The following is a 17,951-nucleotide window of genomic DNA, read 5'->3' as shown; positions in this document are numbered from 1 at the left end:
TTAACATAATATTTGCTTGGGGGGGGGGGGGGGGGGGGCTAGGATGTAATTTGAAAAAAATAGGCAGGACAGGAGTTTTGAGTAAAAAAAAAAAAGGCAGGATGAGACACTTTGCAAAAAAAAGGCAGGATGACAATTTAGGTAAAAGAAGTCAAGATAAACTAATAAAAATAAGGCAGGACCGAATAGAGTGAAAAATAAAAAGGCAGGACAGAGATTACAACTAAAAAAAAAAATGCAGGACAAAATTTTTCATCCTAGGCAACAATATACGGCAAGTTTATGAATTTTGACAGTTGTATATGCAATTGATACTAAGCTACACAAGGTCATGTTTTTCTCTGACTGTTTATGACGTCTTTACACTAAATTCATTGGATGTTGGATGTGTACGGATTGATAGTTTAGTCTTACCTGCATGATTTTTTTATTAGTTGTTAGTGGCTTTGAACTAGCTGTCAGATAACTGCGAGTACTCTCAGATCTGTTCCTATTGTCTTTTTGTTGTCGGGATGTTCAAGAACCCGGCCACGTCCAATTGTATTTTTGTCCATCTGATGAGTTAAACCTTTTTCAACTGATTTTTATAGTTCGTTCTTATGTTCTTATGTTGTACTGTTATATATACCACTGTCCCAGGTAAGGGGGGGATTCCGCTAACATGTTTAACCCCTCCACATTATTTATGTATGTGCCTGTCCCAAGTCAGGAGCCTGTAATTCAGTGGTTGTCGTTTGTTTATGTGTTAAATATTGAATCATATTTGTTTTTCGTTATTTTTTTTTTTTTTTATAAATAAGGCCTTTAGTTTTCTCGTTTGAATTGTTTTGCATTGTCATATCGGGGCCTTTTATAGCTGACTATGCGGTATGGGCTTTGCTCATTGTTGAAGGCTGTACGGTGACCTATGGTTGTTAATGTCTGTGTCATGTTGGTCTCTTGTGGACAGTTGTCCCATTGGCAGTCATACCACATCTTCCTTTTTATAGTTGAAAATTTCATTCACCAGAAGATCTCAACATAGTTCCAGAATATCTCAACCGATACCAGAAAATCTCAACATGACATACTTTATAACATATTTAGCATAATGAAATTATTTTAGTAAAGAAAAAGAACAAACTATAATTTTATGTTTATAATGTTTTAGAAAAATACTAATTTACTAATATATATGCTAGTTTATCAATGATATCACTGTCATTTTGTCAATAGCAGACTGCGCTGGCCATATTTACCTGCTAGAGAAAAGTCATTACGATGTCATTTTCAATCCCATTCATTTGTGTTATACACGTGACGAGACAAACTATAATTCAAATATCTCTGGCATGAAATTCTCCGATTTGACAAAAAACGCATTGATTTTCAGTAAATTGACGAAAAGTCGACCTACCCTGTGTTTATTTTGAATATTTTGAACCAGAATAGCTCAACAGGAAGTGCCAGAATACTTTTTTCCGTCTCAACATTTGGTTGAGATTAGATGGTTTACCAGGCGTGCTTTTTCTATTAAATGCAATGGAACAGTAAAAAATAATGCTTTGCATCAAGCTTCCCCTTGGAATATGTACAAAATGTCCTATCTCTATTATTCATTATATCTGTAGTTTTAATACATTTGAAGTTTGAAAAGTTCGTACAAAAATGGCTACAGAACTGAAGGGTACATAAACCTTAAGGTCCACTTCGAAACGGTTCAAATCTCCTTCAGTATCTGGTTTTGAAATTATAAAACAAAATCAGTGTACAGCTTAGTACGCGTTTTGATGAATATAATCATTCTTGTTTAATACTATTGCAATATAGAGATTGTGGAGGGGAAAAAAACATGTAAATATGTCCACTACAAAACGGTCACCTACGAAACAAGTATTCGAGACTTTTATTTTTTTCAATTCTATTCGTGCAAAACAAATAACAAGGGTTAGTTTCATGTAATGTTCAGTATGTTATCAACATAGAATAGGGTTGATGTCAACTACGAAACTTTTTGTCCACTACGATCGAAACGGTTGTCCACTACGATCGAAACGGTTTTGTCCACTACAATCATTTCAAAGAGTATTTAAGATTGCACTTTTTATTTACAAACAGGTCTACAATAGAGGTATTCAAAATAACTCTAGAAATAAAAATTTCGACAAGTTGATTTTTCATTTTTTTTTTTGGTCTGAAATTCACACTTTTATTGAAAAATGCCCTTATAACAGACAACAAAATGCATAACCTTTTAATATATACGAATAAAAAAGTCATGTACCTGTTCAAGATATTGACAATGAAACAGCTGTCGGCCGGTCAGGTATTGTGGTAAGTAGATATTCTAATTGTTTTCAAAGTTTCAATGTTATGTGCGCGTTTAAGGTGTTTTTTTTGGGGGGGGGGGGGGGGAGAAAATGAAGGGGGATTAACAATATCTCATATCCCAAAAGTACAAAGCTGTTGTAATTTCTCGTCAAACTGTCTCTGGCAAATACTAAACGTCTTTCCTACTTCATTATGGCATAAAGGGTATGGGCTAGAATTGAACCAGCAGTCGCTTCTCGGGGGAAGAAATAGCACATATAGCCACCTGCATTAAATGATTTAAAACAATATTTACTATATTTACTATGTTTTTATTCAGGATAATTCAATGTTCTTTAACAGTCTTAGGGCAAGCTGAAGGACGCCTCCGGGTGCGGGAATTTCTCGCGACATTGAAGACCTGTTGGTGACCTTCTGCTGTTGTTTTTTCTATGGTCGGTTGTTGTCTCTTTGATATATTCCCCATTTCCATTCTCAATTTTATTAATCACAAATCTGATAATGTAGGGTGACACATGCGTTTCCCCTGACAAGTATTGCCATATATCATAACTTCCTTTAAAATTGCCTCTTCGCTCATATCCAAATTTCTTGAAGCTTGTTCACCCTTCCCATTTTATGATATAATAGTATGTAGCTGTTTTCATTAGAACCATTAATAATATATGCACAAAAAGATATGTCATAAGATGTTGAAACGTGATTAATTCATCTACATAATTTCATCGTGTGCTATCAGATATACGTTTTAGTTTCAATATCAATAAAACACTATCCAGTTACGATTATCTTCTCATTTTTTAATACCATAATTACGATTATCTTTTTTCCGAGTTATGATTATCATCCCGAATTTTTCAACGGCAATTTTCAAAGCGTTAAATTAGACAATTCCAGTGCACCGTTACGATTCAAATATGATGTAATGGTATAGAAAAACCTTGCAGCTGAGTAACTAGTGACAAAAACATGCTACATTTCAGAAAATGACTGTAAAGATTTCACCTATATCTGCCGTCGCCATATTGGGATAATCGTAATTGCAGTTACGATCATCTCTTTGCAGAGAACCAGCCCCACAGAACATTATATCCGGTGGTGATGATCATGAGAGTGTACGGTATATGGTTTATAACTCGTATATATGGTATATATATATCTTAACCCATTCACGACCGTTCGGTAACATAGTTGCTTAAATCATCGTCAGGGACTTGGTGCTTAGGTCTCATTGGCAATCACAGTGGCGGATCCAGAACTTTTCATAAAGGGGAGGGGGTTGGCGCTCCAGTAATACTTCAGTTATTCCCTATATTATCAACCAAATTTTTAACACAATAGTAAATTCACATGCACATGGCTTAACGCATCAAAAAACATACCTTGTCATTTCAAAATGGAATGGTTATAACAAACAATAACTTGAATTCTAAATATTTATTTGATCAGCTAGGGAGTGACACTACTACTTTGACTGCTCATGCTAAAAATCTTTCAGCCCCACATCATGAGTTGAAAATTCTTTTTTTGGACAAATGTTACTTTCCTAGAGTGGTAATGGAAATAAGCATGCTTTCCATTTCTTACAACACACGTAAAGGAGGCACCTTTTCTATCCAAGGCGTTCCAAATTTCTTTTGCAGTTCTATACACGGTATGGTATAATCCCCACCAATTTTTAGCACGTTTTGTCTCGGCTACTTTTTTCAATGTCTGCTCAGCTCTTGCTAAGTCCAATACTGCATGGCTCTTGTCCACACTAGCCACAACTATGTTTCTTCCATTTTTCCCAAATTTGATGTGTCCTCCACCAACCCCTATCCAATGATTTTCACCGCCAGATATGGGGTCATAGGCGAGAACAACCCAGTCCCTCCAGTAGTATTTCCCGCTAAGGAGATTAAATAGTCCAGTGGCAAATTCGTTATTGGTCTGATCACTGTTTGTAAGAGCGTATGCGTCTATTTCCTTTCCGGATTGGGGTCGATAATTGACATTTGCGCACTGATAGTCAATTTGTTCAAACTTCGCCGTCACTTCTTGTATTCTCTTTTCCCAATCAGACTTCATAAAATTGGCATTGCTGGTAAATTGATTAACTAAAAGATAGCCCAATTCAATTTTTACAGCTTGCAAGAGAATTTTCATTACACCAAGTAGAAAAACCTGTGTCTTCTTGCGGTCATTTTCAGTAAAACGCAAAACGGAAGTACCAAGATCTTCTTGAAATGTACCATGCTTTTCGACGATGGCGTCATACAATTTTGAGCCACTATTCTGGTAATCACCATCATAATTCGAAATAAAAAGTAACTTCCTATTTTCCACAGCATCCTGCGGAACAAGATAAATAAATTGAAACTCTCGCGACACCGCATTGATCCTTTGTTCTAGTTGCCCGAAATTGATTGCAACAGTATTCCACTGAATTAATCGTTCGATGTCGTTAAATCGAGTGTCCATTATATCCAAACGATTGTCGATATTTTTCATCATGTTTTTCATGAAAGCCAATTCGTCAGACTCTGATGGAATGAACGCCAAGACGACCCCTATAAATGGACCTAATACACCAAGGTAGGGACCAATACCTTTTGCGATCTTTGTTAAAGATTTTCTAAATTCCTCCTTTTCAAGCACTTCCGCTATCCCTTTTGCAAGTTCAAGGCCAGCAGTAACTTGGTCTTTTTGATCCGGAGAAATGCTGTGGATAGGCCGCGAGAAAAATATCATCAATAGAATTACCAACAAGGACCATTTAGAGGCGAAATCTGAAAATAAATGACAAAAGATAAATGACAATTTAATTAAATAGATATATACATATTACGTATAGATATATACATATTACGTATAGATATATACATATTACGTATAGATATATACATATTACGTATAGATATATACATATTACGTATAGAATATTCAATAAATAAATGATTTAGGAAACTAAATTTTTGAGTTTTATCCTACAATCAGCACACTATTGCACAAATAACAGTTAGACACATACATGGTTGCATGCTTCTAAATTGAGAAAATGGTAATGTGAATATTTCTTTTTGTGCGACAATTCATTTTGGTTCCTATTCGTAGTCCGCATTTAGACGTCAATGATAAGCAATACAACCTTACAGTGTCGAGTGAAAACTGCAGGTGAAATTGCAGGATAAAAAAATCTTTGATCTATAGTTGTTGCAAACTCATATAGCATGTGGTATCTGGTACAGCGTTGACTCAAGAGTTTTTAAGATTTTAGGCGAAACTCCAAAACAAAATATGATTGAATGCATAATTAAAGGGCAACAACTCTAATAATGCGTAGATTGACGATTTCCGTTATTTGACTTATTTGAAGATCTCTTCTTGATTATCAACTTTGCCATCGAAAGTTTCTATCTTTTATATTTTAAAGATAAAAAAACTGAAAAAAAGTAGAATGAAATTGTCCGACAGTTTTGACGTGTTACAAACAGATAATAGTTATAGCGCTACATTCTGACTGTGACATTAATGCCACTGTCCGATTCGATCTCTTTTTATAGCGTTTTACAAATAAGACAAAACAACATTTTACTCCGCCCCAATGATGATTGTGCACGTGGCCATGTTTGGTAAAATTTGACTCAGTAGTTTCATAAATGGTCTTTAAATTTGTATTAAAAAAAATGGACAGATGACGGACCTCAAGTGATGAGAAAAGCTCTCACGGTCCTTTGGCCAGGTGAGCTAAAAAGAGAAAAACTCAAGGAGACTTGCTTTCGGTCCATGTTACACTCATCAATTCAAAAAAGCTTTCAAATTTAATATTTTAGGAATTTTGATGCAAGTTTGAAAATATCAAAATGCCATTTTTTTTTTAATTTTTTTTTTAAATTTTGAAATTTGACCAAATAATTTAACTTATAAATTTGATAGTTTAGGTATTTGATAAACTTGGGTCACCCTATCCCAACTTTGGACCTCAATTTAATAAGTTGCGTAACTTTACCCATATTGGTCTGTGGGTCCAGGCAACCATAGGCAATTGCCTATCATTAGTACCTAGAGTGGACAAAAGCTTTGACGCAGGGAATTTGCTTTATGAAATAAAGAAGGGAGGTGGTACTAGGGTCACCCTACCCCAACTTTTGACCTCAATTAAAAATGTTCCATATCATTTCCCAGCTGGGCATTGGGGTCCAGGCAACCTTAGATATTGCCTATCATTTGTACCTAGCTAGTGTAGACAAAAGCTTTGCCGTAGGATTTTTTTTTAAATTAAAGAAAGGAGGTGGTAGGGTCACCCTATCGCAACATTTGGCCTCAATTAAAAAAAAATACATAATTTAACTTTACCCACCTGCGTCTCTTGGTCCATGCAACCTTAGACAATTGCCTATCATTTGTACTTAGTGTGGACAAAAGCATTGCCGTAGGGATTTTTTTATGAATTAAAGAAGGGAGGTGGTAGGGTCACCCTATCGGTTTATTCCTTGAATGCCAACATCCTTTGATCTACCGACAATTTACCTGTAAAATTATGTTGGCGTTCAAGGAATAGGTGCAAGTAGTTATCACAACAACAGTGCATGCTTATCAAAACAATCATACTAATTAAACAGATAGGTAAATACAGGTAGCTAAATCTAGTTCATGTTTGTTAAGAAGTTAAAAATCATATTTGCTGCTCCTGCTTGAACAAATAGGATTCTCTTAAAAAATGCAACTTCCAAAGTGTTGCATCACAAAATCAATATGTGCATATTGTCAGGACTGTAAGGAATTCCAGTTTGCACAAATTCTACAATAGACTCTTTGGACTTTGAAGATTTTTTTTCAATATTTCTATAGTTGTGTGTGCTGTAATATCCTACCATATTACTGATTAAATTTCTTGAAACTTTGTATCTCGTGTTAGATTACTATTTTGTTCATTTCAGTTTGTTCGGGATATTTTTCTTGGTCATACAATTACACCTTTTTTTTTTTATTGTAAGTGATTCGTAAAATAACATTGTTTAGTTGTTTGTCATGTTCGCAACTCATCTGAATTCTTTTTACCATATTTTATGAATTTTCTTGAAACTTTTGTAGAGTTTCCAGCTTAGAAGTTATCAAATTAACTTAATTATTTTTTAAATTTAATTAATTGTACAATTGAAATCTTCATATAGTTTATATTAACCAATAAAATATTCAAATTGATATGGAACTAAACAAATCTCTTATATCCTTTATTTAGTTTGAAATAATTGTATTAAACTAAAATTTCATTATTTTTTTTTAATATTTCTTATGTTATTAACATATTCATTCCAAACATATTTTTTTGGAAAAAAAAGTAATAAAAAATTTTAATTTTCTTTATTTCTTTAAAATTCATAATATTTTTACCCCTAAAATCTACTATTTTTCCTTATGAGAAAGTGATAAAATGTTGCATTTCTATAAAGTTCATTATTTTTTTTAACAGTTAAATACTTATAAAAACACCTATTGTTATTATATAAATCATCAGGCTTGGATAACATTAGTAATAATATGATAAAGAATGGACAGACTTTCCTTTTAAAAAGTTTTCAACAGATGTTTAATACTTGTCTGTCTTCAGGTATATACCCAACATCTTGGGCTGAAGGTTATATTACACCAATTTTTAAAAGCAACGATACAAGTGACCCTAACAATTATAGAGGAATAACAATAACAAGTGCAATTGGAAAGCTTTTTAATAGAATATTAAGTCTAAGACTGGACAAATTTCTTCAGGAACATAATATTATACATGATAGTCAAATTGGGTTCACAAGGAAAGCCAGAACTGCAGATCATATGTTTATTTTAAACTGTCTTATTAACAAATACTGTAATTCAAAAGAAGGTAGACTGTTTGCCTGTTTTGTTGATTTTCAGAAGGCTTTTGATACTGTTATACATACAGGGATCAAGATTAAACTACTAGATATTGGGGCTGGGTCTTATTTTTATAACATTATTAAAAGTATGTATGAAATTAGCAAATCATGTGTCAAAATTCAAAATCAAGTAAGTGATTTTTTCCCATTAGATATTGGAGTCAAACAAGGTGACAACCTCAGTCCGAATTTATTCAAGATATTCATAAATGATTTGCCCAGATATTTGTCAGATACTAGAGACCCAGTTAATGTCAATGACAAAGATCTACATTGTTTAATGTATGCTGATGATATTGTTTTATTATCTACATCAGCTGAAGGACTACGAGAAAAGCTGGGAATGCTTGATAAATTTTGCAAAGATTGGTGTCTCAATGTGAATACTAATAAGACAAAGGTGCTGATTTTCAACAAGGCAGGCAGACATGTAAAACAGATATTCACATTTCAGAATATAAATCTGGAATGTGTTTCAAAATACAAATACCTAGGTTTATATTTAAGCTCATCTGGTTCATTCAGTTATGCTCAAAATGAACTATACAAAAAATCCCTGAAAGCTCATTTCAAATTAAGGAAAGATCTTTTATCACTTAATCCTGATGTAAAAACAAGTATTCATGTTTTTGACCACACTGTAAAACCTATTTTATTATATGGTAGCGAAATATGGGGGATGTTTAATTCTCTTTCCTCTAAATGTAAGAAGGAAGATATATCTTTTGAAAAATTATATTCAGGTTTACCCTGTGAGAAACTTCATATAAAATTTTGTAAATTTATACTTGGGGTACACAAGAAAACAACAAATGCTGCAGTGTTATCTGAACTTGGAAGATTTCCAATATATTTTAATATTATAAAAGGAATGTTATTGTACTGGTATAGATTAGAGAATTTAGGTGATAATTTTCCTCTATTAAAAGAGGCATATACACAATCAAAGACACTACATCACATGAATATAACATCATGGTATGGTTCAATAAATGTTGTTTTTAAAATACTTGGTATTGACTATACAAATGCCATAAATGCTCCATTTTGTGAATCCTTATACAAATTTAAGAAATATATACAAACCAAGCTATCAATATTGTTTATTAGCTGTTGGAAAAAACAAATAGATAAATTTTCAGACAGTAAACTGAAAACCTACCTTTTATATAAAACAAATTTTGGTTTTGAAAAATATCTAACATTGATCAAGAATTTTGAACTTAGAAGAAGTTTTACTAAATTACGTGTATCTTCTCATAGATTACAAATAGAATTAGGTAGATATCAGGGTATTCCCCGAATTAACAGAATATGTAATAAATGTTCTTCCAATACTGTCGAAGATGAGGCTCATTTTCTATTTGATTGTAACAAATTTGAGGATGATAGAAATTGTATGTTAGCTAGTATTGCACAATATAATTCTTATTTTAATCATATGAACAGTCAAAGCAAAATTATCTGGTTATTTAGTGTAGAAAATGTTGAGTTACTTAAAATAATATGTAATTTTATATACAAACATCTTCCTTAGTGAAGATTAGTTAAAGGAAATCTATGTGTGTATATACATTTGATTGGACATAGAAAATTATATTCATCTGAATATCACAAACATACTAGCCGATTAAAAAAAAAAAATAATTGTTAAGATATATTATTTATTCAAATGTTCTCTTATATCCTTGAGGCATCGTCCCCTGGTATCAACTGCATTCAAGTTACCTATGATGCTTCCTTGTTTGCTTTTGATACAGGTAGGAAAGAGACATTTACACACATTTTACATGCCTATGGCCCATAAGGTATCGCCCCCTGGTGTCAGCTGCCTTTAGGAAACCATAATGCTTTCCTATTTGCTGCTGACACAGGATGAGTCATGGACATGTTTAATTTCTACTTTCTTTTTGGCTAATTATTATATATTTAATTGATCCAACTTTTTGTGTACTATACATATGTGGATATCTATTTTTCTTTTTTTCTTTTTGGGCTACTTGTTTGTTATCTATATCAACCACACTTGCAATAAAATGCATTAGTATTAAAAAAAAAAACATACTATAGATTCTTTATCTACGTATTCTTTAAGAACTTAAAAAGTTCTCGTTTAACTTTTTTTTTTTTTTTTATCTCATTGTTTGTATTGTATTATGAAAAAATTATTGATGTTGTAATGTTTATGCCCTTTGGGGCCCATAATTGGAAAATAAAGTATCTTATTATTATCTATTATTATTATTATTATTATAAACAACTATTGAAATATTTTTGTTGGCATTCAAGGAATAGGTAACATATAAAATGTTGGCATTCGAGGAAGACACCACCCTATCACAACTTTAGACCTCAATTAAAAAAAGATCCATAATTTTACCCACCGGGGTATTTGGGTTCATGCAACCTTAGGTAATTGCCTATCATTTGTTCCTTGTGTGGACAAAAGCTTTGCCGTTGGGATTTTTTTTTATGAATTAAAGAAGGGAGGTGGTACTAGGGTCACCTTATCACAACTCTGGACCTATATTTAAAAAGTTCCATAACTTTACCCACCTGGGTATTTGGGTCCAGGCAACCTTATACAATTGCCCGTCATTTATACCTAGTGTAGACAAAAGCTTTGCCGTAGGATTTCTTTTTATAAATTAAAGATTGATTATCTTTATTTCCTCCATATATGAAGATTTTACAATTTACATTATAAGAACAGAATCAATACATAACACTAACATATTTACATATTCTAAACAACATCAAAGTATATAAACAGCAATAAAAAAAAGTATATAGGTAGTTACATAATTACATATGAAATAGTGTCGAAAACAAAACGTCTATAATTCACCAATTTCATACAAGAACAACATTAGTTAAGATCAAATATGTGACTATAAAGATCATAATTGAAGACCTGATATAGTTTATACATATAATCTGCTATGTGGCACACCAAGAGGCTCCATATATCAGCATTTATAGTTTGCATGGTATGATTCATACTTCCAAGTAACGACTCGACAATTTCGTCATCATCTTGATTAAAGAAAAGAAACGGAACTTCTACGTCAAGAATATCAACAATTTTGTAGAACATTTCTGTCCGAATTTGTAAAAGAGATGTACAGCAAAGTATATAATGCATATGTATATCCGTATTATATAAGTTACACAAGGAGCATTTGCCTGTTTGTATAGCTATGGATCCTAATTTCACAAGCGTCATAAATTTTGAATTTAGAGATGGATAAGTTACCACTAGTCGTAACAAACGATGCTCCGTCAAACATGTATGTATTTTATGGTACCGCTTAAGTTCTTGTCGCCGTTCAACTGAGTGTTTCCATTTGTTTTCTTCGTATATGTCTAAAGTCTGTTTCACAATTTTGCTCCACAGTAGCTTGTCTGGAAAAAAATTTGCGGTGGTAGGGTCACCATCAAAACTTTGGTTTGACCTCAATTAAAAAAAGATCCATAACTTTACCCACCTGGGTATTTGGGTTCATGCAACCTTAGGTAATTGCCTATCATTTGTTCCTTGTGTGGACAAAAGCTTTGCTGTAGGGATTTTTTTTTATGAATTATAAAAAGGAGGTGGTAGGGTCACTATCAAAACTTTAGACCTCAGTTAAAAAAATTCAATAACTTTATCAACCTGGGTATTTGGGTCCAGGCAACCTTAGGCAATTGCCTATTATTTGTACCTAGTGTGGACAAAAGCTTTGTCGTAGGGATTTTTTTTATGAATTAAAAAATGAAGGTGGTAGAGTCACCCTATCACATCTTTGGGCCTCAATTTAAAAAGTTCCATAACTTTACCCACCAGGTCTTTGGGTCCAGGCAACCTTAGGCAATTACCTATCATTTATACCCAGTATGGACAAAAGCTTTGCCGTACGTTTTTTTTTATGAATGACAGAAGGAAGGTGGAAAGCTGACCTTACCTTAACTTTGGACCTCAATTTAAAAAGCTTTTAATGGTGTTACCCACCTCGGTCTTCGGGTCCAGGCAACTTTAGGCAATTGCCTATCATTTGTACCTAGTGTGGACAAAAACTTTGTCGTAGGGATATTTTTTTATGAATTAAAAAAGGGAGGTGGTAAAGTCACCCTATCACAACTTTGGGTCTCAATTTAAAAAGTTCCATAACTTATCCACCAGGGTCTTTGAGTCCAGGCAACCTTAGGCAATTACCTATCATTTATACCCAGTATGGACAAAAGTTTTGCCGTACGTTTTTTTTATGAATTAAAGAAGGTGGAAGGGTGACCTTACCTTAACTTTGGACCTCAACTTAAAAAGCTTTTAATGATTTTACCCACCTGGGTCTTTGGGTACAGCCAACCTTAGGCAATTGCCTATCATTTATACCTAGTGTGAACAAAAGCATTGCCATAAGGATTTTTTATGAATTAAAGAAGGGGGTTTTAGGTTCACCCATCCCCAACTTTGGAATTAAATTCAAAAAGTTCTGTAACTTTACCCAACTGAGTCTTTGGGTCTAGGAAACCTTAGGCAATTGCCTATCATTTGTTTATAGTGTGGATAAAAGCTTTGTCGTAGGGAAGTTTTAACGGAGTATAGTTGGGATGGGATGGGATGGGGTCGAGACTTTATATAGTCTTGGAATAAAAAAAAATGAAGTTTAGATTAACTTAACTGAAAACTTTTATGTCAATTCGTCTTTCGTTCCATTTGTGTGTCACTCTGTCTTATCGAAATACAGTTTAAAATAACTAAATTACCTGGGTGACGACAAACTTTTGAATAATTACAAAAATGAACAAGTTATGTTTAACAAAAGTAGAAAACTGTGGATAATGGTTATAAGCTTTTATTTCTACTGTAAATCTAACAATAAAAATACTTGTCGTTCCAAAATCAATCGTTTTTTTCAAACGCATATCTAAAGCTAGATGATTTAATTGTATCGTTACACAAGTTTAGTGCGAAAAATTGTGTTTGATTGTTTCATAATTACAAAGAGAACAAACCCATCTCTCAGACTCTAGTCAGAGAACACTAAAAAGAGAAAGGCTTAGCTAAAAGGAATTTTAGATGCCTACGGGCTTAAAAAAATAATTATTATATTAAATACACGGATAAATGATTTACTTTGTCTGTGTTACAATGGAGTTGCATGTCGTCTTCCTACTGGAAATTATGGACACATCAGATTTTAAAGGACGTTTCGGGTTATTGCAAGTCTTCGGTTTTTAGACATGATTATGTTGGCGCGTTTTTCTTATTGTTCGTTGGCTTTTTCATTGTTCGCTAGCTTGACGCATCATATTGTTCGCTTGAGTATTATTCGATAGCTGGAGTCTTTCAACTAGATAGGCCACATAGAATCTATATTTAATGAATTTAATGTGTACATGCATGAGCTTTTTTTTTTTTAAACCAGTTTGATGTATACGAAAACGCTTAAGTGAAACAAATTTTGTATGACCAGTTCATGCAAAAATGGTACAGTGATTTACACACCACATCGCGTGGACAATTTTATTCACTGATCAAAAAGGGTTTTGAAATAGAAAGATATCTTATTAATTAACCAGAGTCCGATTTAGAATTTGGATGTCAAAATTTAGCACTGCAAACTTAATATACGATTGCCTATAGAAACTGGTAGATGATACACTATACCAAAAGTTAATAGAAAGAAAATGTAATGTATGCAAATAGGATATTGGTGATGAATATCATGTATTATTTATTTGTAAAAAAAGCAGATATTATAGTAGAATTGAGAAATTATAGATATTTACCACAATATTATAGAAATAATCCAAACATTGTAAAAATGGAAGGTCTTTTGTTACTTTGCAATATTGAATAATATAAGTAATTGTCAGTGTTAATCAGAGAAAAACTGTCTTCTCTTCTTTACATTTTGTTTGTATTAATTTGTTAATCACATGTTTATTTCTGTCATATTTAATGTATAGACATGTATATGTTATCAATAATGACCTCTTGAATAAACACATTGTAAATATGTGAGTGTTTTACTAATAAATCCTGGAATCTTATACATGAGAGGGGAGGAATAGCAAAGGGACAATTATAATTAACCATTTACAAACATTTAAAGTATCATGATCAATCAATAGACAACCGGTGGTCCGATGGTTTTGACAATTTTGAAATAAGAATAATGGTTAGGACCAGCAGATTTTCTTCAATGACCACCAGGGAAAACAATTGAGATCTCTGAAAAATATGTGATTTATACAAAGAAGACGACAATAGGGGGTCAGTGAACATGTTAACAACACCTCCATTTTGGCAAAAAAAAAAAAAAACAGTTAACAACAAATGCAAAAATGCGAAAAACAATTAACAAAGTGGGTTGAAAACAGTTCACAGAATTAACATGCCTTAAAACTTTTCCAGATGCACAGGCTTGCCTGTAGTAAATTTTGAGGTGAAAATACGGCCATTTAAGCAAAAGGTCCACATGAACCTTAAAAAAACTTATTAAGGAGGCTCGTGGGTATAAGATTTTCAGAAAAAAATAATCATTAATTTTTCATTACAAATTTTATTTATTATCTTTAGTAGTTGTTACTTTATCATATGGTACATAAATCATTCCAAAGTATCAATTCGTGTTGGCCCCAGGTGACTTTTAAAATGTACATATCATTGAAAAAGCTCTAAATTATCTCCCTTTGGTAAAAAAAAAATGCCATTTTTTAGCATTAAAAATTAAATATCTTTTTCAAATCATCAGTTACCTATATTTTTTATTGTTGTTTTCGAATAAGCTGTACATAAACTAAATAATTGTAAAATTTAAGCGATTTCTGTAATTTAGATCTTTTTTTATTTCGATATTACCGCTATTTCTCCTATTAGTTCAACAGAAAAAAATGACATTAACAAAAACTATGCTCCTTTCGAAGGAAGATTGTGAGCGTAAATGAACGATGAGCCCATTCATTTATTTCATTTTCGTTTTAAGTATAAGATAAAGTTCATTTATAGAAAAATCCTATATTAAATAACAAATTTGATCTCAGACCCGCGAGCCCCCTTAAATTAAGATAATGGTTAATTAAAAATTGAATGCTTCTTTTTGTAACTTTATTGAGGTTTAAAAGCGTTGACCGAAGTACATTTTGTAGCGCGGAAGACCTTCGTTCTAAAAATGTGCGCACGGTCAACGCTTTTACAACCCTATGAAGTTACAAAAAGAAGCATTCAATACTTATAATTACATTTTTATTAGCTATGATCATGAAAACACGAATTTTATAATTGTTTTAGGGAAAAAAAAATTGGGAAAAAATTGGTTGCTTATATAGGAAATCATTGAAGCGTGACTGGAGCGGGCCCCCTCTTATGTCAGTCAGTGGGCCCCACTTATGTAAATTTCTGGATCCGCCACTGTGAACACTTGCAATTCATAGAAAAACAAGTGAGTAACCTTAATATAACTAAAATTTCATAACGAAATCGGTTTAAAATGTATTTGTACGACTTTGCCCCCCCGCAGAGCTAAAGAAAAACAGTACATTAACGGGTGTTACACGGACTTTTTTTAGACGATACACGGACTCTTTTTAGTTGTTACACGGACACTTTTTATGAATAGAATCACTCGTGCATGATAAGTGAGTTCATGGGCACTAACTTTCAATTAGATTTGAACTTTTTGGTTCACCGACTTATTTCCTGTCTTTTTATTGAACAAAATATTTACGTTAGCATCAATATCTTTTTTCCAGTAAAATACTATTCATATCATTTGCATATTCATATGCTAATTTAAGGAAAAACATTTGGGTGGTAGCGTTGAAAAGTATAATAGTTAATATACTCAAAAAAGAACATACCGCCCCCGGGCCCTTCATGAAGCAAAATATTCGGTCAATAAATGTTTTCTTCAATATATGGACATGAATACTATTTTGGACAACACTGAGAGTAAAGATATGATGATAATGACGTGTATATTTCAATAAAAATAAGACAGGAAATAAATAAATAAAAATCAAATCTTATCAAAAGATAAAATCCCTATCAACTCACCAATGCACGATTGATCCTTTAAACAAAAAGTGTTCATGTAATACACGTCCAAATAAGCAGCAAATCTAGAAGAAATCATTCAACTTATGTCATCAACTTTTGGGCGGTAATTTAAGCTGCGATTGGATCATAATGTAACACGTGTTTAATCCCGATCAAAACACGCAGATCTAGAGACGAGCATGAATTTAAACAAAACAATTAAAGTATATGCCTGAATCTATATATCATTTAGACAAAATCCATTTTTTCATTAATTTATACATTTCATTCACTTATGAAGTAGGAAATTCATTCTTTTGATACATTTATATTGTTATCGAATTTATATTAGTGGCGGGTCCAGGTCCAAATCCAGGACAAATAAGAGAGGGGGGCAATTTTATGTCCCCATTTAAATGCATTAATCATACAAAAAGGGTTGTTCCAACTACCGGGAACCCCCACCACTGAATGTTAAATTCGTGTATTTGGCAACAAACGAGCGATTTTTACGATTTTTTTTTAAGGGGGATGGGGGGGGGGGGATGTCATGAATGGCACATTCTGCATTTTTTCATCAAAATTAAGATCACAGCCTGTTTATTTTAAAATGAATTAGCCCCCCCCCTTTCCTTTTCATCCATAAAAATTAAACGTTATCCTTCTTACCGCTAAATTATTTCTTTAATAACTTACTTTTTTACGAAGTTGCATTCTAAAAAGTCTTAAATGTGTACAACATTCATCTTTTACTTGAAATGGTTCTTTTTTTTTTTTTTTATCAAATTATAAGATTCCTGATTTTTTTTCTTGAACACGGTTGAAGGTAAATGAAAAAAATAAAGGAGTTTATACTGTAACTTACATTTACTGCTTTATGGCTATCTAAGTTTCTCAAATGTTAAGTCTTGTAAAATGTGTTATTACTTTCTTGAAACGTCGTACAAGTCAGATAAAAAACAAAAGTAACAAAAGAAACAGGCCGGTAACAACCAGCCGAATAGTTTTTCTGCACGATTAGTCAAGTCAAGGTCCTCGGCTATCGCCTCGGACCTTGACCTGACTATTCGTGCAGAAAAACTATCCGGCAACGGTTGTTACCGGCCTGTTTCTTTGTTACCTTTGTATTTTATCTAATACTTAAGTCTATATTTTCTGCAAAATCCCCGTTTGATTATTATATGTCTTAAATGGCACATCTCTTTTTTTCATTATCTTCGCTGTTTACTAACACAATACAATTGGATACAGAAGGGGGTCATAAACGGTAAAAAAAAAATCTGCAGGTTTTATCTGTTAACCCAAGTGAAGAGTAAATTGTATGGTGTAAAGACAACCAATATACAAAATGTATTCGTCAATTCGAATGATCGAAGAAAGATGTTATTTCACCTGTTCTATTAGGATATGTATGGTAATATAAAAAAGAAGATGTGGTATGATTGCCAATGAGACAACTCTCCACAAGAGACCAAATGACAGTACGGCCTTCAACAATGTTCTTCAGCAAAATCCATACCACATACTATATTTAAGTACTTACCCAGTTCAATCTTAACCATTCTGTTTCTGTTTGCTTAGACCACTTTAAATTTCAAACGTTCGTTGGTTCGCTTGCAATTAAAGCGTCTCTCCCTAATCAAATGATATTCAAATGTGAAATTCAATGTAAATAAAGAATTAACTAAGGAAATTTATTCCCGCGTTTAAAAATCGTGCAG

The 17,951-nt window shown here is 32.7% G+C and overlaps 1 protein-coding gene across 1 annotated transcript; it reads right to left on the bottom strand.

The window, feature by feature from the left end:
• Positions 1-3,732: 3,732 nt before the first annotated feature.
• On the bottom strand, positions 3,733-17,951 carry LOC143075263 (uncharacterized). Its single transcript, XM_076250627.1, has 2 exons — positions 17,774-17,951; positions 3,733-5,081 (listed from the first exon to the last, which is right to left on the bottom strand). The coding sequence occupies exons 1-2, from the start codon at positions 17,790-17,792 to the stop codon at positions 3,805-3,807; spliced, it is 1,296 nt and encodes a 431-aa protein (XP_076106742.1). The 5' UTR covers positions 17,793-17,951; the 3' UTR covers positions 3,733-3,804.

The sequence above is a fragment of the Mytilus galloprovincialis genome, chromosome 5 (genome assembly GCF_965363235.1).
Source record: "Mytilus galloprovincialis chromosome 5, xbMytGall1.hap1.1, whole genome shotgun sequence".
In the NCBI taxonomy this organism is placed as follows: domain Eukaryota; kingdom Metazoa; phylum Mollusca; class Bivalvia; order Mytilida; family Mytilidae; genus Mytilus; species Mytilus galloprovincialis.
The sequence above is the reverse complement of the archived record's forward strand: the minus strand, read 5'-3'. Positions and strand labels throughout refer to the sequence as shown.